General features: G+C 41.8%; 2 protein-coding genes across 5 annotated transcripts in view; both read right to left on the bottom strand.

Moving 5' to 3' along the window:
- Window positions 1-275: 275 nt before the first annotated feature.
- On the bottom strand, window positions 276-9,387 carry LOC102311954. The gene is made up of 8 exons (XM_005944241.3): window positions 8,382-9,387; window positions 6,594-6,693; window positions 5,758-5,856; window positions 4,337-5,161; window positions 2,081-2,218; window positions 1,852-1,912; window positions 1,366-1,490; window positions 276-530 (listed from the first exon to the last, which is right to left on the bottom strand). The coding sequence occupies exons 1-8, from the start codon at window positions 8,424-8,426 to the stop codon at window positions 502-504; spliced, it is 1,422 nt and encodes a 473-aa protein (XP_005944303.1). The 5' UTR covers window positions 8,427-9,387; the 3' UTR covers window positions 276-501.
- A 98-nt stretch (window positions 9,388-9,485) lies between these two features.
- The window catches only part of itsn1 (intersectin 1 (SH3 domain protein)), a 50,197-nt gene continuing 37,593 nt past the window's right edge, over window positions 9,486-22,089 (bottom strand). For all 4 annotated transcript variants that reach the window (XM_005944246.2, XM_014340709.2, XM_014340710.2 and 1 more), the window contains 15 exons: window positions 17,597-17,718; window positions 16,500-16,606; window positions 16,223-16,324; window positions 16,044-16,125; window positions 15,634-15,732; window positions 15,455-15,538; window positions 14,711-14,794; window positions 14,301-14,432; window positions 14,081-14,161; window positions 13,848-13,969; window positions 13,556-13,638; window positions 13,389-13,472; window positions 13,238-13,302; window positions 12,911-13,019; window positions 9,486-12,798 (listed from right to left, as the gene is read on the bottom strand). In XM_005944246.2, coding sequence (XP_005944308.1) covers window positions 12,650-12,798; window positions 12,911-13,019; window positions 13,238-13,302; window positions 13,389-13,472; window positions 13,556-13,638; window positions 13,848-13,969; window positions 14,081-14,161; window positions 14,301-14,432; window positions 14,711-14,794; window positions 15,455-15,538; window positions 15,634-15,732; window positions 16,044-16,125; window positions 16,223-16,324; window positions 16,500-16,606; window positions 17,597-17,718 — 1,505 coding nt within the window. In that variant the 3' untranslated portion in view covers window positions 9,486-12,649. The remainder of the gene's footprint in view (window positions 12,799-12,910; window positions 13,020-13,237; window positions 13,303-13,388; window positions 13,473-13,555; window positions 13,639-13,847; window positions 13,970-14,080; window positions 14,162-14,300; window positions 14,433-14,710; window positions 14,795-15,454; window positions 15,539-15,633; window positions 15,733-16,043; window positions 16,126-16,222; window positions 16,325-16,499; window positions 16,607-17,596; window positions 17,719-22,089) is intronic.

Raw genomic sequence — 22,089 nt, 5'->3', positions numbered from 1 at the left:
CTTCTGTCACCACATGCCAAAACTGAGAGAGGCAACACAGAAAAAGATAGCTCACATATGCAGAGAATACAGAGAAATGTGAGGGTGTAAGGTGCAGAAACAGAGAGGTATATGGAAGATAAATGGAGCCAAATGAGAGCGATGTGGCTGACAGCTCCATCTGCTGTTCAATGAGGCATTGTGTGTTATACTTTAATTGCAACACACACACACACACACACACACACACACACACACACACACACACACACACACGCTGCTGAACATTAAAAAAATGCTTTTTTTGTGTTTTAATCTAATAAATTTCAGTACTGGACATCACACAGAAAACAAACACCCACAAGTAACACGTTCCCCACATTTTAGCCAGAGAACCACACCGTTAGATTTCAATGCATATGCTTCCTCTTTTTTCTTCCTTGGAATAAAGATGAATTGAGGAGTTAATGGAGAGGGAGAGGTTGAGGAAGAGTGTAGAGAGTTGGAGGCACCATTCACAGATCATTTGGACTCCTGGTCCAATTTGGGATCTAGAGAGAAAACAGCAGAAGTGTGTTAATTTCTTTTAATTATCTTGTAACATTTTTGTCATGTTACTGCCCATCATTAGCAGTGCTACAGAACAGCAACATCATAAGATTCCAAAGAGAATCATCTCCACAGGGAGATATTCTAAGCATTTCTATACATTTTAAACAGCTTTTAAAAAAAAAGTTTTCCTCTTGTATTCCTACTATAAATCAAAGGGAGGTTTCTTCCTGTTAAAAGGGAGTTTTTACTTTCCACTGTCACCAACTTCTTGCTCATTGTAGTGTCTCCACCTTACAATAAAGAACATTTTGAGGTGACTGTTGTTGCAAATTGGCACTATGTGAATAAAACTGAACTGAAATTCTCCCCTTTTGGGTGGATGTTTCTGTTTTTCCCCATCATACTTCTAGCTGCTGCTGTGATTAGGTATCCACCAATGTGATATTTGGAATTAAGGATCTCAATCAGATTTATGTGACAACACGCTGTATTTTACAACCTGCAGCTTATCCATCTAGCAGTCTAAGTAGAGACACTCAGACCTCCCTGTACTCAGCCACCACCCGCAGATCTTCTGGGGGATATGAATGCAGTATGTCTTGGTCCTGTCCCAGGGTCTCTCCTCACTTTAATTTAAGCCAGATCCCCAAATCATGCAGTACAGCTCCAATTTTTTCCCATTCATGAATCTATTTTATGAGGGCAATTTGCCACCTGAAAAGGTTGGAACAGAGCGGCGTTATACTTTATACACAGTCCAGGTGGATTTCTCATACACTCCACAATGCCATGTCACTGAGCATTCCCCATCACTCCCTTCATCATCACTCTCACCATTGAAGGTGAACTGAGGGAAGCTGCTGAGGTCTCCTCCTCCATACACTCTCTGGAGCTTAGCCGTCTCCTCTGACAGGTTTTTTTGGTAATCTGGCTCCGCCTCCAGGAATCCTGCATTCGACCTTAAAGAGTGAGATGACAAATCAGCTGATGTCTCTTTACATGGCTTACTTCCAGTTAAAGAGTTTCACTCACACAGTTTGAGGAAAGGAATACTCAAAGTTAAATAAGAATACATGTAGCATGGAACAAACAGTAGGAATAAACAGTCCACATGTGGCCAATACCTGGCAGACACTTAGAGAAAATGTAATTACGGTTGATTTTCTGATAATGGGATTCAGACAGATAATTATATCTGGTAGTGTGGATAAAGCTTCTGAGGAAATGTACAATAATTAATGTGTTGGTTATTCTAGCTGTAATGTAGACTCTCTAAATGTTTTTCCTATTAAATTCAACTGTAACTCTTTATCTCTCTACCTGTGCATGTTAGTGTATTCTCTGATCTTCTCCAGGAAGAGTCTCTGCACAGGATCCAAATCTGAAAAACACACATTAAAACAACATTTTCTGACTCCCAGCTGATACTGGTCATTGGAAAATACAGCATGATCAAAGTGAGACAACAAAACACAGACACCATAAGGACAGAAAATGTACTTTAATGTAGACAAACCACCTTATAGCTGTATATGTCTGTGCTCTTTACCTGTGTGTGTCCCTGTATCTTCTTTATCTCCTGTGGCTCTTTCCTCTTCTTGTACCAGCAGCTCCTCTTTCAGAGGAAGAGGAGGAGCTGGAGGATGATCTGACTCTGCAGCCACGTTATCAACAGAAGCTGTTACAACTGAAGAAACAGGACAGTGTAAAGTACATAGGTCCAGAGCTTTAGTTGACACATTCCTTGGAATTTTATAGAAAAACTGAAAACCCTTCCTGCCTTTTATCTGCTTTTGTCAAAGTTTGAATGAAGGTCTTCATCACAGAGTTTATATTTAAGTGTTTTCAACTACGTTTAACCCCACAACATCCATCAGCCCCCATACAGGAGTATTACGAATGAATTATATGGTATTTGTATACAAACCTTAGTCATCATCATACATACAGCAGTATAAGCACTGTGCCCTTAAGCTTCATAACACTACATACAAAGCAAAAAGGGAGTTTCTTGAAATATGTGTTCCCAGTTGGAGAACATAATAGTTGAGTCGTTGTTACCACTGACATGATGCTGGTGAGAAGTCAGTCCCAACAAGTCTTCTGAAATCCAACCACATTTCAGTTGGTTTGTAAACTGAGTGTGAGGCTTCACTTAAATAGAAAATAATGGTGGAGATAATGTCATCTTATAAGGTGGGTTGGCATCAAGTACATTTAATTTCATTGATTTCATTATTAACCTCTAAAAAGAGCCTACTCTGTCACCAGAGGTAACCACTTTATATCACGATCCTGGGTCTCATGGCCCAGCGTTTTGGAGTTTTAGTTTATGTTCATATTTAAGCCCTTTAGGTTTTCTAAGTTTTTATCATGCCTAGGTTGTTATAGTTCTTTGTTATTAGATTCCCCTTGTGTCCTCCAACCCCTGTTAAGTCTCCCTTGCCCTTCATGTGTTTCATGTCTGTGTCTTACATTGTCTAGTTCAGGTTGTCATGTCTGCGTCTTATGTTTCCTGTTTTATTTTGAAGAGGTCTTGTGCTTCTATGTTCACTGTATTTAGTTTTACTCTTTCCCTGTGAGTTCATTATGTTCATGTGGGTTGTGCTGTTTTGATCTTTATAGTTATTATTTCCCTAGGTTTCAGTTATGGTTATCATAGGCTTAGTTCTTGTAATATGGCTTCACTGTGTTCCATGTTGTGTCTACTGTGCCTTTCTGTACCATGTTTCAGGTTCCTATGTTCTGTCTCCCCAGTTGCTGTTAAGTTTACATGTTTAGAGTTCAGTCAGTGTGTTTCCTGTTTTACTTTGAAGGTCCGTGTCTCATGTCAGTGTTTCTAGTTTTGCTTCCCTTGTCTCGTCCAGCCTGATTACTCCCAGCTGTGCTCTCCTCCTGTGTCTCATTCCCTCGTTATCCCTCAGTGTATTTAAGCCCTGTGTTTCTCTTTGACAGTGTCATAGTCTCCCTCATAGCTGTGTTTCCCTGTGTGTCAGTTTATCCATGTCTTAGTTTAGTTTAGTTTAGTTTAGTTTTTCCATGTCATTCTGCAATAAAGCAGCTTTTTGAGTTTAATTTTGTTGTCGTGAGTTTTGCGTTTGGGTCCTTCTCCTGCCTGCACACAGCCGAAACATGACACTTTATGTAATAACAACCATTTGTCCTGTTTTTCCAGCTAATAAATATTAAGCATTTAATTATTTCCTATACTGAAGACAAATGACAATTTACAGTTTAATTTTTACTTATTTTAAATGAATATGTAAGTTGAATGTTTGGAAATGTTATCTAGTGTTATTCATCTTCACACATTTGTAGTGTACCGCACGGATTAATTTTGGATCCCATTTTATTTATTTATTTATTTTCTCCACTTTAGATCCATGGCTAAAGTCAAACCCAAGCTCTGAAACTTTAACCTTTAAGAAGTACTGCTGTCAGCGTTAATCTCGTTAAAATGACGTTAACGCCATAACTCCATTAACACGGCAAATCTCTGTTAGCGAGTAAATGCGGATCGCCCCGTGCGTGGGGTTGCACGGCGCTAACGCGTTAACGAGCCTACAGCGCTAACGCGTTGATGCTGTGCAGCCCCGCACACGGGGCGATCCGCATTTACTCGCTAACAGAGATTTGCCCCGTTAACGCGTGCTGTGTGTGTTCAAACTGGATTTCAGTTAAACTAATGTGACTCTCCTGGATCTAGCTCTTGGTAAGAAAACCAACTAACGTACCAAATATCAGTTTGCCTTTAAGAAGCTGTTTCTTCTACCATCGCTTCACCGCTCACAGGAGTTTAACTTACCATCCGGACTGTCTGCTGTTACAGCCTCCTCAATAATCGGGCTCTCTCGTGCACCCTCTACACTAGCAGGAACAGTAAAGAGCAGCTTCTCCATCAGTGCATCAGTCTGCACATCTTCAGGCAGAGAAGCGACTTCAGGCAGAGACAGAGGGTCAGCGTGTGTAGCCTCAGTCATCTCTTTGGTAGTGGTTTCCTCCTCTACCTCCATCTTCTTCTCTACAGCAAGAACTGCAGCTTCTTTCTCCAGATAAGTCGAGGTTTCACTCAGAGATTCGCTTTCCAGAGTTCCCAAAGACACCTCAACTTCAGCCAAGGTCACAGACTCAAGAGACATGGCCTCCAAAACATTTCCTTCGGGCTCCGCTGCCCCTTTTTCTTTGTTCTGATTGATCACCCCATCATTTAGTCTCAGTTCCTGGTCAGTGTCAGACGACTGTATCGGTCCTTGCTCAGATCCAATCACAGCTTCAGGGACTGCTGATGTTTCAGCTTCCAGTGTATCCGCAGCTTCAGGGATGGAATCTAGTGTTAAATTGTCCACCTCTGTTGCACCTTCAGAAACAGAAACATCTTCTATTGGCATCTTCACTTCCAACTCTTTTGCTAGCTCCTCAGCTCCCTTCTGGAGCGAGTCACATGTTTCTTGCAGAGCGTCAGCTTCAAGACTCCCCACATCAGCCTTCACTTCTGCTAAAGTTGACTCAGGTATCATGGCTTCTGCTTTGCTGGCTTTCTCCTCTTCTTTCTCCAAAGAGTCTCTGTTAGCTGCTTCATGTGGATCCTGGGCTGAGCTGGTATTTATCATGGCGGAAGCTTTGGAAAGCTCTGCAAGAAAAAAAGTCTTTAACCAGAGTGAAACCTTCTCACCTTTCCTGGGTTTTTGTTAATTATTGTGTAGAAATAATGGATTTCTTTTAGGTGATTCAGTAGCAAGCAAGCAGGAATTTGTCACTACCTTTATCATACTCTATATACTACTCTGACAGGTTTATGCATGTAGCCAAAAATTTTATAAACATACAAGAAAGAAGAAATGTTTTTGTTTTTGCACGCAGTCATTACTGCCAAATTTAGACCCTTTACTGTTAGCGTCCGCTATGCTATATGAGCTCTCCTGCCATGATAAACAGAGCGTAACACAGATCTGAATACATCAGCTAGTTTCACTGATACCCACTTCAGCTTTTTGAATCAGATTGTACTAATCTTAAGATGATGACTGTTCCATTAGCCCTCCTAAAACTCCCAATTCTGTTTTTAATGGATACATTTTGGTTTCCTAACCAAGCAGCAGCACAAAAAAGCTGTTTGTAGAAACATTTTACTCATATATTTACAGTGAATTAATTACACCACTATTACACCACTAAGTCGTGTCTACCAACTGTTACCCTGACTAAGCACATCCTGAATGTACTGACCTTCACCAACAGCAGGGGGCGCTGTGGCTGGCCTCCTTTCAGAGAAGAATTTGTCCAGAACTTTATCAGCTTCTTCTGCAGGCTGGGCCTTGGCTTTCTCTGTCAGCAGAGAGAAGACTGTGAGCAGTTTCTATTCCGTGGGGTAAATAATCTTCTTCATATTTTATCAAAGCAGGAGCTGAGATAACAGATACAGTTATGTTATTAGATTTTAACAAGTTTCTAGAGTAGCACATAGCAGTACTTTTTGTTAGTGTTATGGACATCAGACCACAGCACCATTTTGATTTTTAGAAGTAACCTTCGCCCACCATAAACACCTGCTTCTTATACAGACGCACGTTTATGTTGTGGTTTAATTAAACCTTTAACGTGTAGTTATTTTTTGCAGACGAATACCATCAAAAGAATGTGTCCTGTCATGCATTCTTAACAGGCCACGCAGCACGCATTAGCAGAATGCAAAATCGTCTTCCCTGTCAGGGAAACTAAAACTGGAGACTGGAAGGCTGGAGTACATGAGAGCTGTTTTACTTTTGTTTAGAGGATTTTTATACTGCAGTTGCATGAAATGTGGAACTTTTGACTGGAAACAGATGTAATTGTTTTAAGCTATCACACTCATTCCTATTCACTGAGGACTATCTTTAGTTGCAGGCAATTTCTGCACAACAGGAAGTGTAATAACCCCCAAAATCAACTCCTATACCCTTCGTCTGCTGCGACCTTTGCTGCATACTGTACTTTTCTTTGTCTGTCTCTCTCTGTGACCTTGTTTCCAGCCTCTGTCTAGACTGCCAAAAGAAGACAAAAGGAGAGGACGTGTGTTTTCTTACTGATGTGCGTTCTGCGTGGCGGGTCTCTGTCTGATGGTTTGGAGCTGAACCGAGCAGCCTGTGGCGTCCACATCACTCTACAAAACTCCCCGTGGATCCGCTGAACATGCACACATACAGAACCACACATAAATCATGAATGCTCACATTTCATTGTTAAACTGTCATTTTTTTAATGTCATTTACTTTCAATTCAATTTTATGTATTTATAAGACCCTAAAATTAACAACGAAAATAGAGTAAACCCCAACACTCATATGACCCCCTATAAGCAGATGCTTTGGCAACAGTGGGAAGGAAAAACTGCCTTTTAGCAGGAAGAAGCCGCCAGCTGAAGGGAGGGGCATCCATCTGCTGTGAATGGTTTTCAAGACCGTGCCTAAAAAGGGCCTGTGAGGTGGGACTAGAGTATTTTATTCTTACAATGGGCGTTATGTGTTGTAATAGTACTCAGTACACGAGAGAAAATGCTTATATTGCATAAACTGAAACTTATCTCGCTCTGCTTCTGAAACAATCTTTGCCTGTTGTCCATAAATATAATATAAAAATAAGAGAGAAACACCATCACAATTTTTTTTGATATAATATTAACAGAATCTTATGGAAGCCCGTTTCCACCACAAAAACAAAGGATCCATGACTCGAAATTTTTAGTTATTTTCACGAAATAAAGTTAAATGGAAGTGTTTTCCCCCATTCATCTGATTTGGGATTAATAGGCGATTAATAGCCATAGTACCCGATATTTAGCCTCAAAATTTTGAAAAACCTTAAGCTTAAGAAGCATTTTACACAATAATAATTTAAAAAAACATCTCTCAAAAAGTTTGAGAGTAGCAGTAACATCTAAAACAGCCCATCTTCATGCCCTCTTGCTACATGGGGTCACCAATTGTTTGATTTGGCAGTTTTATGTCGGGTGCCCTTCCTGACATAAACCCAAATTACGTCACACTCTCATTTCCAGGATGGCCTTGGAAAAGACAAACACAAAAAATGGAAAGGGATAAAAAAAAAAAAAAAAGAACCTGAATAGTAGCACAGGTCTGAGAACATTTTACACGCCCACTGGTAAAACACTGCCCCCTGGTGGTAACAGTTTATCTTACAAACTGTAGCCAGAAGAACTTTAATTAAATTCAAATTTCCACCTTACAGTGCACATAATGAGATTTCATTGCATTTGCTACAGTAGTGGAAATAATAAGCAGTATTGTAAACAAAATCACGAAAACATGAGTGGTAAAAAGTCTAATTGTATATACAACTAAGTGCAGATAGAAATATGTTGCAAATGTCTGCGCCTACTTTTTATTGCACATTACAAACATTTAGCAGCTTTAAAGTCTGAGTTATTTAATATGCAGATATTAAACTACTTGCATAAATGATCTCCAGCTTATGAAACAATAACCACGATCCAATTTGACTGGTTAACTTGTGTAAAATGATTAGTCTAAATACTTGCAGTTATTTAGTATAAAACCATGCTCAGACTCCGTGACTGAGCGCCACTGCCATCTTTATCAGAACACAGCGTTTCTCATGAGCCTGAAAACCAGAACCCAGTTAATCTAAACTGGACTCATTTACAATAAAATGATTCGGTTTCATGTGGGGCCTCTCAATAAAACTAAAACTTGTTATCTGTGTGTGTTGTGTGTGTGTGTGTGTGTGTGTTGTGTGCATGCCAGGCTGTTAATCAGCTGTAAAGTAATGAGAAGCTGCAGACACAAACTCGTTCTATCAGCTACAGAATAAATGTAAAAATAAAGTATACCTACTCTGACACTCAGTCCTGTTGCAGCTCTGAACAGCGCAGCAGCCATGCTGGTTTAAATGAAATCTATCAGAAGTTTGGAGAAATATTCCCAGTGTGTGTTTGGGAAGTGATCCTGAGGGGTTTCCTCCCTCTCTGTGAAAGAACTGAATGTCCCGAGCCTCCCTCTCCTGCTGCACCGCTGTTACCTGGGCCGGTTTAAATAAAGTTTGCTTCAGTGTGTTTTTGCTGACTGTCTCACGCGCTCAGCTCAGTTGTCGTTCTGCCTGTTTTTTTTCCCCTTTTTTTCTAACAATGATTGCATAAAGAATTTGCTTATTTCCTGGTATTTTCAAAGTAAAAGCTGAAATAGTTCAAACACATCCAAACAAATGTTGCGGTCAGACGCAGATCGGTTGATGTGCTATTAGGTGCTTATGTTTGCTCTAATTAACCCCACCACCACTTCACTGCGATCAAATAATCTAGTATGATGTGCAAAATGTATTTGAAACCACTATAATTATTACACATTATAAACAATTATCAGGTATGTTACGAAGATTATTTTGCTTTCTTTTCAAAGTCACTGCTTTCTTTCTTTTTTTCTTTTGGTAAAAATAAATAAAAAGAACATGTTAGAAATCTGAGTGCCTTTTACAAAGCCAGATCTGCATGCAGTGCCCGAACTAGGATGCTTTGAGAAGCATCATTGCTTTTCTACATACATTTTTACTTTAAACCTGCACAGACATTAGCTTTATTGAAGAACAATAATAAATAAAAGAGCGAGCCAACATGCCAAGAGCTTTGAATATCCTTCCAGAAGCCCAGAGAAAATTCCTGAAGACTGCTTACAGAAAGCTGCCTCAGAGAGTTCAGGCTGTCGGAGAATGAAGATCGTCACACCAGATATCGACTTTCAAGCTCGTGAGAACAGTTTTTGCCTCATATACTGTCTCTGTGCATGACTGCATCCGTGCCCCATTTTCCTAGCAAAACATTGAACAAATTAATGGTGGCTCAAGAATTTTGCACAGTCCTGTACATACATCTTTTAGTTACAGTCTATGATTGGATCATACAAGTAGTTAAATCCATAATGAAAACAGCAGCACAGGCAGTGCAGTTCTTGGTCCAACTGAAGTTTATTCTGAACACCGAAAGACAACAACGTACATCATCTTCTACAGTGATAATTAACAGCAGGCTGCCTTTATCGCTCATATATTAACTCTCAGATAACAGCAGTATTATACACAACCTGGAAGGTAGACAGTTAGGTTCAAACTGGATTGGGTTAGTTTCAGTACAGTGAGGAGAGGAGGAGGCGAGAGGGGCTGAGCAGGACAGTACAGAGGGGTGTAAGACAGCTTTATCATCATTCATCATCATCATCATCAGCTTCAGTCTGGGGAAACACAAACATTCGTTCACACCTTCCTCCATAGTCAAGCTGCTGAAGCTGCCCGAGCCTCGCCGACTTCTGATTGGACAGTGGCTGGTCACTAAGGTAACTGTTGTCTTCGTGGTAATTTAGAACATTACTGTAACTTGGCACTAAATTAAAACACCTAACTAGATTTACTAACCGGCCGAGTGGCTCGCTAACTAACTTATCTACAATCTTACTAAGCAACCTAGCTAGGCGATGTTTCCGGCCTTGTCGGCGAACGCAGCCGCCGTTTTGAATAATCAGCTCGAGGAAACTTTAGGAGGAAGATCAGAGAAGTATTCATTTCAAAGTGTGCTTGAAATTGAAACATTGGGACAGTTTTTGAAAGAAGATATAGTTTGGACAATAAGTTCAGTCCACAAATTACAGCTTCACAGTTATTGCCATTACTTTAAATATAAAGTTCTTATGCTGAACAAAAATGGTAGCAGTCTGTGCAGATCACTCTTTTCTTTTTACATTCTCTTCATTTAAGAAGAAAATCCAACGACTGCATCTGAAATTCACTCCTGACTTTCTTTTATTTGCTGGGATCCACCTTTGGGCTCAAGTACAGTTTGCTTATCTTCATTAAAATGTCTTTAAAATGATAAGACTTTAATAAAAACACATTGTTTGAGTGCCTCTTTTTATTAGACTTCCTGCTCTGATTACCCAAAACAGCTGCTGGGTGAAATTCAGGAGATTCGTGTCCTGCTCTGCTCCAAAATCTGCTTTTCAAAGTGCTGGGAGTGCCGACGCACAGTACCGTTGTTTCTACTCTGAGCTTTTCATAGGGTTAAACTGTGAAAATGGTCAAAATGCTATTCCTATAAAATACATCTGTGCCCTACGGAGCCTGCTCGAGGGCCCCAGTCCAGCGGCGGGCCCTCGAAATCCCTCAGGGTTTACCCTCCCTGCATAGTGACGGCCACTGTGACAGCTCAACACAGCAGCAACATAACATCAGAGTTCAGATGTGTGACAGAAATCGTCTAAATCTGCGACCCCCCCACATATACATAAAAACAAAAAAACAAAAACACCCTGAACAGTTAAGACATTCTTCTTTACAGTACCTCAGTTTAAATCAGCTTTCACGCCTGTTCCCTGTCTTATTATCAGCATTATTACCACAGACGCATGTGAAGGGGACATCTTGTCTGTAATGTATTTACACCAGTCATATATCAGGGTCTCTATATCTTCAGCTTATTTTGCATCGTTAGGATTTCTCATTTAACCTGTACATATTAGCACTTTCTGAGATAACGTGGCGAGCGTTCAGTGAGCGTCCAAACTGAGCGAAATTATAAAAAATGTCCCCTCACATGAGCCGAAGCCCAAAGAGTTGATCATAAGACTCTGAGAGACTCTGTGTAAAAATGCGTGGAGACTGAACCGTGCTTTTAGTTAGCCTGTCCATCTTTACACTCGTACCGTCATTCGCATCGGCCGTCTGCCTCACACACACGCACACACTCTCACAGACACACAAACACACTCTCTCACATAAAGGTCTGGGTTTGGTTGGACAAAGAAGGAGGGCTGGGATTGTCGCTGGAGTGTTTGTGAGACTGTCTGGATGAAGCAGAGGGAGAGGAGACAGTAAAGACCTGACTGATCTTCTCCAAGACTCGACTAAATACTGACGTGGACCGGTCCTGAAGGAGGGAGGGGGCACAAGCAGACTGGACTGGACTGGACCAGGTCTCGGATTTTCACTTCTCAGTGGTACCAACGTGACTGAGAACCATTTGCAGACTAGAAAACCCGTCGAGCTGCTTCTTTAAATGTCAGATCACAGGACAGACCTGCTGAAACGGTCCAATCTCTAACCACGGAAGCACCAGCACACCAGATTTAAGACGTGAACGTGTATGTGACATTTAAAAAATCCACACAAATTTAGATTTAGATGAATAAAATCTATAAATCTCATTTGGATGTTGAGCTCTTTATTTACCCTCTCCACTGAAATGAATAAGCCAGAAATGATAAGAATCTCATACCAACTTTTTATGATCCCAGTCCACTTCATCTCTATTTTTATATCAGTGTGTCACATATTTGGTGTGATTGCTGCAAAGCAAAAATCCCAGCATAGAGTATATTATTGTTAGTGGCTAAAAATGCATTAATATTTGTATTATTCACATATATTAATGCAATCTCAGTCAGATGAATGGGCGTAATGTTCATCTCGACTGAGGGAGGAAGTTCTTCTAAAAACCCTCTCTGTAATCTAACACCAAGCCCACTAGAGCTGATCCAGACTATAAGCAGAACATGGGATCATGTGTCTGCTCTATCTTTTGACTATGGAGGCCTCAGACTCACAGGAGCGCCGCCTGCTGCACAGAATCGAATGGAAATCTGACAGAAACAGAAACGCTGTGGAGAGTCTTCTTGCCGCAGCCACGGTGTGTAAGCAGGTCGATAGGAGGCACAGACTGGAGGCGGTGATGTGTTTTTCAAGAGGCGTGCTCAGGATTGCCATGGTGACCCTAACTGCTGCTTGTCTTTAATGTTTAGGAGCTGAAATGGAGTTACACACATTTTCAGCCACTTTGGCTTTTGTGTGCATGTGAAGGTCCTTTCTCCAGCTGGTAATTCATGAAGTTATTCCTTTTTGTTTTAAACTTGAAGATGTTTAGTAATGGCATCATTGTACCCTTAGCTAACTGATCCTTTCTCTCTGGATATAAAAAGCTCAGACGTACACGCGGAGAAATAAAGATTTGAGACCAGTCCAGTTGTCCAGTCCAGTCTAATCCATCTAAGCTGTCCAGTCCAAACTATCATCTCCTACAGGTCCTTTTTGGGCCAATCCAGTCCGCCGTGGCCCCGTCCAGGTTTCACGGTTCTTCAAACAGCTGAAGGTCGAGCCTAACGACGATCTCTCCCGTAGGAACCTCGTGGAGCAGCAGCCTCTTTGTGATTGGTCCTTTAGAGCCCTGGTCCTTCTTTATTTCCGCTAACCGGATTTCTGTCCTGCCCAAGAAGTCTGGAGGCAAAGAGGATGATAAACAGACAGAAAACAAAACCACTCATACTTCCTGAAAAGGACAGGGAACGTGAAATGAAGGGATTTAAATCAGCGTGCGACTATCACTGACCATCAGGCGAGAACTGGTCTCGTTCAAACACAGTGATACAGAGGACGTCCTGTTCCAGGTCCTTAATAAAAAACTGACAGTTGGAATTCCACTTTGGATTCAAAGTGTCCTGAAAAAGAGAGAAAACAGCAAAACGATGGTGTGAAATATAAATTATAGCAGACATATTTGTGTCCCTGCAGCAGTGAACCAGCACTGCAGTGGTGTACTGTAGCTGTGACTGAGCTGTCAATCGTTATGAATTAATACGTTTTATTATGAAAAAGTCAATGAATCTGAAATATGGAATAATAATGAACGCCTGCCTGTAGACCTGTAATGTTTTACCTGTAATGTTTTTGTGATATGGCACTGGGAGCCCATGGTCACCTCGCAGTACGGGTTGCTTTTTCCTGGAAGAACAGAACTTATGTATAACCAATAACTGAAATCAACGTTTTTCCTTTTCCAAATTTAGTTAAAAGGAGTTCACACGTACCGTGGGAGCGACAGGGTTTGAGCTCAATTCCCTCCACAATGTTGACCATCAGTCTCCCGATACCTGTAGCCCTCTGGGAACGTACTGAGGCACAGAGACATGGAGGAGTCAGAGGACATTTCTGATCATGGTCAATCTGAGGATGTTTATTTCAGTGGGACAGGTACCTAGATATGCTTTCTCCCGCTTCTTCTTCTCCGTCTCTATGAAGAGCTCTGAAGCTGCCTTGATTTTCTGAACCCACGCCGTCCTGAATAAACACACACACACACACATTTAGAGACTAGCAATGATACACACAGCTGAAGACACTGCTAACTTGTGAGGCAGTCATGTTATTACTCACAGACCTAAACTTAAAGCGAATCCACTAATCCTAGATTAAGAGTGACTTTCAGCTTTGAGAGTTTGACTGCAGGCATTTCCTGTTCGCTCAGTCTGGACCGTGAAGCGTCTCACCTTTCGTTGATGCTCTCGGCTCGCAGCGTGTAAACTCGGTCTATGTGGGAGATGTGGAACAGAGGCTCGTCTCCCGACGGGTCTGTCGGCAGCTTCACCAACACCTCATTTAGGAAGATTGGCTGAGAGTGAACACAAACCTTAGTTAGGACATGTTTATCCAGCTCACACTACATAACCCAGGGCAGGTTTAACAGCGAGTCTCTCTGGAGAAAGAGATTGTGTAGTCTTACCGTCTTGTACATGCGGTACTGCAGGTGCGTCTTTGCAGAGAAGACTTTGTCCGAGCCTGACGAGCCCAGAGGTTTGGTCACCTGTGAGGGTCATTTTTTAAATTGAGTAGAAAGATGCTACGTCAGTACCAGCCCAGCCACATTCAGACATGTACAACATAAAAGATGGATTTAAGGCAAGAAACTAAACATGTAAACTGTACAGAGGTGCAGGACTCACCTGTGTGAGCAGCAGGAAGTCGTTGAACAGGAAGCCGTAGAGCTCTTTGCTGCTTTTGGCTTTGAACAGCTTCCCGCTGTGGAGGAACTTCCTGGGACCCAGACAGTTGGTGACTGAGTTAAACACCAGTTGCTGAGGGATACACAGGCAGATATTACTGCTATTATTTCCTAATTAACCCACTTTCAAGTAAAGATTCAACACTTAAACTGTGGGCCTTCTGACGGGCTTGGAAAGACGCAGGATGTTTATCATCCTTCAGAGGACTGAGCTATGATTTCAGAGTTAATAGAAAACATTTTATGAATATAAAAGTTAAACAGGAGTTTATCAAACTGTCGTCTGCTGATCGAATACAAATAAATTTACGTTGCCTTGTTTTCAGAGGGCATCAGGAGGATAAGATGTACCTCTGACAGGCCCTCACACTGAACGTGAGCCTGAATCCACTCCAAGCGATCAGAGTTCTCCTTCTCCCTGACGCCCTCGTTCACCTGAAAAACCCACAAAAACACATTGAGTGAAGTCCCATCCAGCTCCAGGATCAGAGCCAAAGTTTACCTGAGCCGGAGGAAGACAATCTGAGTCTCTCACACCATACTTAATGATAATTCAGGAATAAACAACATTTGAAACCAGGGTAAGACGTTATTTTTGGCCTTGTTGGGAAAACCTCTGGACCTCTCTAGGATCTGTTTCTTTTTCCATCCAGTCTTTGACTTCAGCAAAGCTATAAAAAAATGGTTTCAAACCCGGAGAGACGGGTTTAAGCCCTCCATGAAGCCAAACATGAAACATTTTCATTTAATGCGCGCGTCTCCTGCACTTACGAAGTTATAAAGGCTGAAAAAACCCCCAAACAAACAATATGAATGAATAAAAAACCCCACACAATTTCAACCCCGTGCACTTTGACAGCCTGAAACTCTGATAGTAGTTAAAGTTGGAATATAAGATTTTGCAGTCTGAGAGTTTCTGGTCGATGTTTCATGATCGGATGAAACATCGACCAGGATGATACTCATGGATATGCATGCAGGCATCTGCTTTATGTTACCTACTGAACTATAACACAGGTGTGAAGCTTTATTTCTAGACTAACACATTTGAGGCTTTCACTGCAGTGTGGACATCGTCCCGTGTTGGGTTCTCACCTGCGAGCACAGCTCCTCTGCTTTCTCCAGAGCTGCTTTCAGGTGGCTGTGATCTGGATGAGACTCTGGAGTATTTTCTAAAATCTAAAAACAAAAAAACAGATCAACTAGAAAGCAAAACACTGAGAAAACAGACTGAATATGAGGGAGTGCGATGTGTGTGTGGATACTGTGCGTACGTTTTTGATAATGAGAGGGTAGCGCGTGACTCTCTGCATAGGTTTGAGCAGGAAGCTGGACAGAGGCATTCCCTTACACCGGGGATCCATGGCTAACCTCTGACACACAGAGAGTGAGGGAGTTGGAGAAAATCAGATCTTTATTCTGCAATTATTCATCCACACTTTCCCACATTTATAGTGTCCATTAAAATTACCCACACAACAATCGGACAAAAAAAGAAAACAGGAAGAACAAAGGTATGTTTGAGTTGCCAGTTTTCTTAGTAAGGTTTCAAACTGAGGGAAGGTCTGCGTGGACCATGACAGGACCGTGCATGAGTAAATAAAACCCCACTATAAAAGCCATCCAGGTTCCTTTGGGACGAGGGGCTAAAACCTTGCCCACAGTTCACTCTACAGCGCTGTACCTTGAGGAAGTCTTTGATCTCGGGGTTGTCATCGGTTTTCTGTTGGATGAGCGTGGCTCCGTTCAGCTGACACGAGCAAAACCTGAACACGAGAACACGTAAAGAGTCATACAAGACACGAAACTGAGGGGATGATCCCCCTGCAGGCCGACTCAGGACTGAGAGATGGCAGACGGCACCTGATGTACGGCTGCATGTGAGGAAGCTGGTTGGTCAGGATGTCACCAATCATCTTCACAGGCATCCGATCGCCCGACATCTTCTTCCTCACTCTCAGAGCCCTGCAGAGGAAAAGTTTCACCGTCACAGATACAAACACACTGCAGCGACTGTCTGACAGGAGGAAATAGAACAAGGTGAGTTTTGCAAGTCAAACGTGCACCAGATGCAAATGTCTCTGTGTCGAGTAAGTGCATGCGCAGTGTGTGTGTGTGTTTCACAGCTTGGTGTGTTTACTTCAGCAGTTTGATGTTGCACATGATGAGCTCCTTCCAGTTCACGAAGATCATGGCGACCTCCTTCTCTGTCAGCAGCTCGCACTCCAGCAGAGGTTTGTGGAAAATCTGCACACACACACACACACACACACACACACACGATTGTGTGATTTTACCAAGGGAATCGATCATTTCCTGCTTGTACTGGTCCTCGAATATTCAGATCAAATAAAATATTAAAGACAAAAAATTTTCAGAGAGTGATGAAACTCACTGAACAGAGAAACTGTAATGTGCACAGAATAACTCAGATAAACTCTCAAACTTTTTATGATCTGTTTGATAAATGATCTTTCTCATTAAATGAGGAAAACATTGTGCTAAAACTCAAAGGAGTTTTTTATAAACCCATGCCTTTAATTTGGGTTTATGTCTTCATCTTTGGCTCGGACGATCAGGACCATTCTTTTTTTTATTTTTATTACTGGTCCTGTCTACTTCCTGTTAAAAGAGTTTGTATTTGGCTCATGGGCAAAAAACGAGTGATCGATGAAAGATAAAAAGCCAAAACAATAAAATAAAATGAGACTTTCTGGAGAAATCACAGCGAGTTGTTGTTACTGCTGGATGTTAAAGCTAAAAACCTTTTTAGTATTTTATCTCTCTTTAAACCCACAGTCTGAGTGTTCTGCGTTTGCCTTTCTGTCACTTTAACTTTGTTTTTAGAGGTGTTCAAATAAAGCTTTTGATTAAATTTGTAACAAGCCTAACGCTTCAATGTGTTCTCCTCCATTTAATTCAGGATTTATTGTTGTTAATTTACTTTTATTGACTTTTTTGTTGTTGTTTGTCAACAATTGCACATATGCCTGAAATAAAAGTCATTGTTATTACTGAGAAAAGCCAGAGAATTATATCCTGAGCACATGCTGTGTTACATAAAATCACTCCTTGTGCAGGCCTCCTAATGTTCCAGATGTGTGCCACGTCTCTCTGATGTGTGCATCCTACCGCCCATGCTCCTCTCATGTCCAGATACACTTTACAAACTGAGACATGCTTGGAAATTGATACCCAGATAAAGTCAGGAGGATGGAGGAGACCCCGTGTGTTTACCTCCGTGACGAGCTGCAGGTCGTTGACGTAGTTCTCCTCGGTGACAATCAGCTCGTGGATGTACCCCTGCCTCTTCCTCTCCATGGGGCTCAGCATGTCCAGCAGATGCAGGTCAGCGCACCCTGAAAACGCAGCATCACACACGCACAGACACACACACACACACACCAGCAGTCAGTCAAACATCCTCAAATGTGGAAGGAGCAAACATAGAAAACCTGTCGAGCTGCAACAGCACATACATACCTGAGATCAACTCAAAGGCATTTGCAGTAACAGACCTGAGGGAGTCAGTGTGTGTAACCATGGGCTGCTTTTTGAGACCATTTATATCAAATTATGGTAATTTGACAGCACTCATTTCTAATCTTAGAGTTTTGATATAGTTTTCACAACGTTAAACGACAGTGTTGGTTTTTTTTTTTTAAACCATGTAGTCCAAATTTGTGCTTTTGCCACTGTTGGCCACTAGAGGGCAAACAAAGTACACAAGAAGCCAGGAGACAGCCTTATAACTCTGATTAGCTGCAGAGTTGGTGGCACGAGAAGCTCAAACTGTTGGTTTTAAGACAGAGGATGAAGGGACAGCAGAGAGGATTTATTTTGAAAATCTCAAACTTTAAGGGTTAAAAGTTTAAAATTGATGGTGGGTGTAGCTCGGGAGGCAGAACAGTTCATCTGCTAATCAGATCGATCCCTAGCTGCTCCAGCCAGCATGCCAAAGTGTCCTTGGGGCAAGATACTGAACCCCAAGTTACTCTCCGATGGACCCATCAGAGTGTGAATATGTGTGAATGCTAGAGAGAAAGCTTGTATGGATGGGTAAGCGAGGCACTTTTGAGTGCTTGAGTAGAAAAGCGTTCAATGAATCCGTTACATTTATTGTTTCCAGGCACGCTGTTAACTTTAAATATGTTCAGCTTTAAAGGATCAGGTCTGATAATCTAAGCCAGGGGTGTCCAACTCCAGGGCTCAAGGGCCGGTGTCCTGCAGGTTTTAGATCTCACCCTGGGTCAGCCATGATTAGTTCATTACCAGGCCTCTGGAGAACTTAGTCATTTAAATCAGATGTATGAAGGGCACATCTAAAACCTGCAGGACACCGGCCCTTGAGGCCTGGAGTTGGACACCCCTTAATCTAAGCTCTACTCGTGAATGTGTGTGATGTCATAAAGAGGGGATACCCCATTGTGGTCATCTTGGGGACATGGCTGGAGTTTGAGCACAGAAGCCCCGCCAACCTGCTTTTCAAACCATATTTGCGAGGGGCAGCCAATCAGAAGAAATGAGTTAAAATTCAGCTTTTGTTGTTTTGGTTAATGCACGGTGAAAATTGTGGATTTGGAGGTTCTGGAGTGAGCAATAGCAGAAAATGGATGAATTATGGGCTCCACCAAAGCCCAGTGGAAGATAAATTAGCATTAGGATTATTCCAGAGTGTAAATCATGGGGTTGGAAACCTTTAAGATACAGGAACAACAAAGCCAAGGGAATGAAATGAAATATTTGTATTATTAAAAGACAGGTGTTACTCGCTGTGTGTGTGTTTGTGTGTGTGAGAAAGAATGAGTAACAAGGCCAGTCGCTGCAGTCTGTCTCAGAGCGTTTAATCATCAGGAGCAGTCAGATTCACCACCAAAATAAAATCCTGGCTATTTCTCTTTATCAGCTCTGTGCTAGCATTCTGTACATTTCATTCACCAGCATCACCTTCTTCTTCTCCTTTTTTAATACTTTATGAATCTGTTTGATCATTCGCGCTTTATTTTCACTCACTCATTAACACCGACACAGAGTGCAGTCTGGTTACATTTGGCTTGGCTGTTAATTCACTCATTCATTTATTCACTCATTCATCAGATTACTATTTATATTTATACGAAGCATCACCATTACCATTCATCAGATTATGTAAAGAGCATACACAGATTTATCTCTTTGAACACGCCGGACCAGATCAGAGCCAGGCTTCAGCGTCTTTGAGCTGCAGCGCAAACTAACCCGCAGCGCTGCAAAGTGATGAGGACAGAATGACAACGGGCAGACGTGGAGCGCGGCCCTGGTCCGGACGGGTCTCTGATCTCATGTAAAACTCTGACTGAAAGAAGTCTCGACCATCGGTTACCAAACTTCCCCTCGGACCCCGAAAACAAGCAGCTGTTATTAAAAAAACAGAAAAGAAAAAAAAAAAAGCTCCCAAAAGAAACCAGATTTGTTAAAACATCAACGGTCTGGACTCATGAACCAATCAGAGAGCTTTAGCTCCAACACTGACACACTGAGGAGCCAATGGGATCCAAGCAGGGTAATTATAACAATAATTATAATGACTGTATTGCTCATTGTATAAAAAGTTGCGTAGTTTAACAATCATTTCTTTCATTATTTGTTTCTGAGGGTAAACATTAAAATCCCAATACTGTCATCAACAAACTGAAATAAAAATCTAATATGGCAACCCCTATTCTCTTAATACTAGTCTGTTGCTATGCCAACAAACAGAGGGGAAGGCGGGGCGAGGCCGGAGGTCTCTGCGTTCGTTTCTGTAATGTCCTCTGACGATGCTAACTTGGTAAAATGACACGAGGAGAACGATGCTTTCAGGAGGTAATTATTGAGATAACGACGTTTTAGCGGAACAACCGTGGCTCGTGTGTGATGCCCAGGAAAAAACACGGCGGGCTGTGGGAAATAAAGCCACAGGAAGGCAGCTTCGTCTGCTCCTGTGCATCGGAGCAGACGATTTGCTTTTTAATGCTCGGTGAAAATGTCGCAAGTCTGCGGAGCCCCTGAAGCCACTGAAGAGACAAAATCTTGTCCGCACAAGTTTTCACGTGTGTGATTTCAGTGTGATCAAACCAAAACCTGATTATCAGAGTTGTGTGAGTGAAGCTGCACACTCGAGACACACAAGTGAATTTATAGCAAACGATCCACACGCGATAAATAACTCATAAGGAAAAGATTTCAATGAATTCATCACACGACATTTGAATAATGCGTTCATACAGTAAGGATAAAATGTGTGCACAAAAATTGCACCACAATTAAATGAATTGTGTGGAGAAAGTTTAAATTGCGCGCACAAGATTCTCCCATACAATGACATTTATTGTTGTTGGTATATTTCAATAAAAACAGTTTGCTGAGGTTACTCCTTGTAGGCTTTCAAACAGTTAAGAGCTGAAGTGCAAAGTAACTCATTGTGAAAGATAAATATTGTGTTCACAAAAGATTCAAATATCCCACAAGCAGGAGGTAAAGTACTTAAACGCTGTGAGACTCCAGGAGCTCCGTACACTTCACTTTCCCTTCCTTAACTCTGATTTATTTTTGTAATGATGGTGCAGTCGGGAAAACGGGAAGCAAAACTTTAAAATCAGCTGTTTTTCACATAAAGTATGGTTGACATTAAGCTAACAGACTTTGGTGCAATGCAGTGGGACAAATATACTTCTATAAATTTAAAATAATGCTAATTTGTGACATTAAACGTCAGCTAAACGACTGTTGGAGGAATATTTGTAGTTTTCTGACTGAGAAAATGAGATGATATCTGTAAATATGAGGCCACTCAAAACGATCACACCAGATTTTGGAGGTTTAATCTGGAGTTTCACTCACGAGGTTACGAGATTATTTTAACGCGGAGGCTGAATTTCAAACTGCTCTTTTAACTGGAATGACTGAAAGATACAAGCCTTTTTTTTTTTTAGCTAAAAGCCCCGCCCCTCTGTGTGTGATATCAGTTTTCCTCATTTTCCTCATATATATGACATCCCATCATCATGGTAGCAACAGACAAAACAGTAAACATGTAAACAAAAACAACGGAACAAACATTTAAAGTTAATACATATTCATATGTTAAACTACAACGGATAAAAACGTGTGTGTGTGTGTGTGTGTGTGTGTGTGTGTGTGTGTGTGTGTGTGTGTGTGTGTGTGTGTGTTAGCTAAGCAGCACGGCTTTTTTTTTTTTTTAATTCCAGCTGCTCGCTTCCTTTTATGCCTCCTTCCCTACACAAAGTGAAAGGAGGGCAAACTAGCAGAAGGAAGCAGCAGCGAGGATTGAAACTTGGCCTGTAACTGCTGCTGGGACGCATCTCAATACTGCCTCGCTTCCTCTCCTCTCCCGTCTCCTTTAGAGCAGGGGAAGGGAAGGAAGGAGACGAGGAAACAGGAAGCTGGAAGGCGTCTTTGGCGTTGAGGAGAGAAGAGTTAAAGACTCTGACATTGAGACTTGTCCTCCAGCAGATAGTGGGTCTTTCTGTGAAGCTGTGGGAGGGGGAGGGGTTAGTGAGGGAGGTGGAGACAGCGTTTCTGACTGACAGGCTTTGGAACCAATGGGAGCGAGGTTAAAAAATAATTTAGAAAGAGGAATGAGGAGGGAGGATGAGCTGAGCGACTGATTCTAATGAGAGTCTCCCATAAAGCCACAAAACGACCCACTATCCACTTTACCACGCTAGCACGGTGTGTGTGTGTGTGTG

This window comes from Haplochromis burtoni, unplaced genomic scaffold (assembly GCF_018398535.1).
Source record: "Haplochromis burtoni strain Fernald_Lab_line unplaced genomic scaffold, NCSU_Asbu1 Contig_106, whole genome shotgun sequence".
Classification (NCBI taxonomy): Eukaryota; Metazoa; Chordata; class Actinopteri; order Cichliformes; family Cichlidae; genus Haplochromis; species Haplochromis burtoni.
This window is presented reverse-complemented; position numbering and strand designations above follow the sequence as displayed.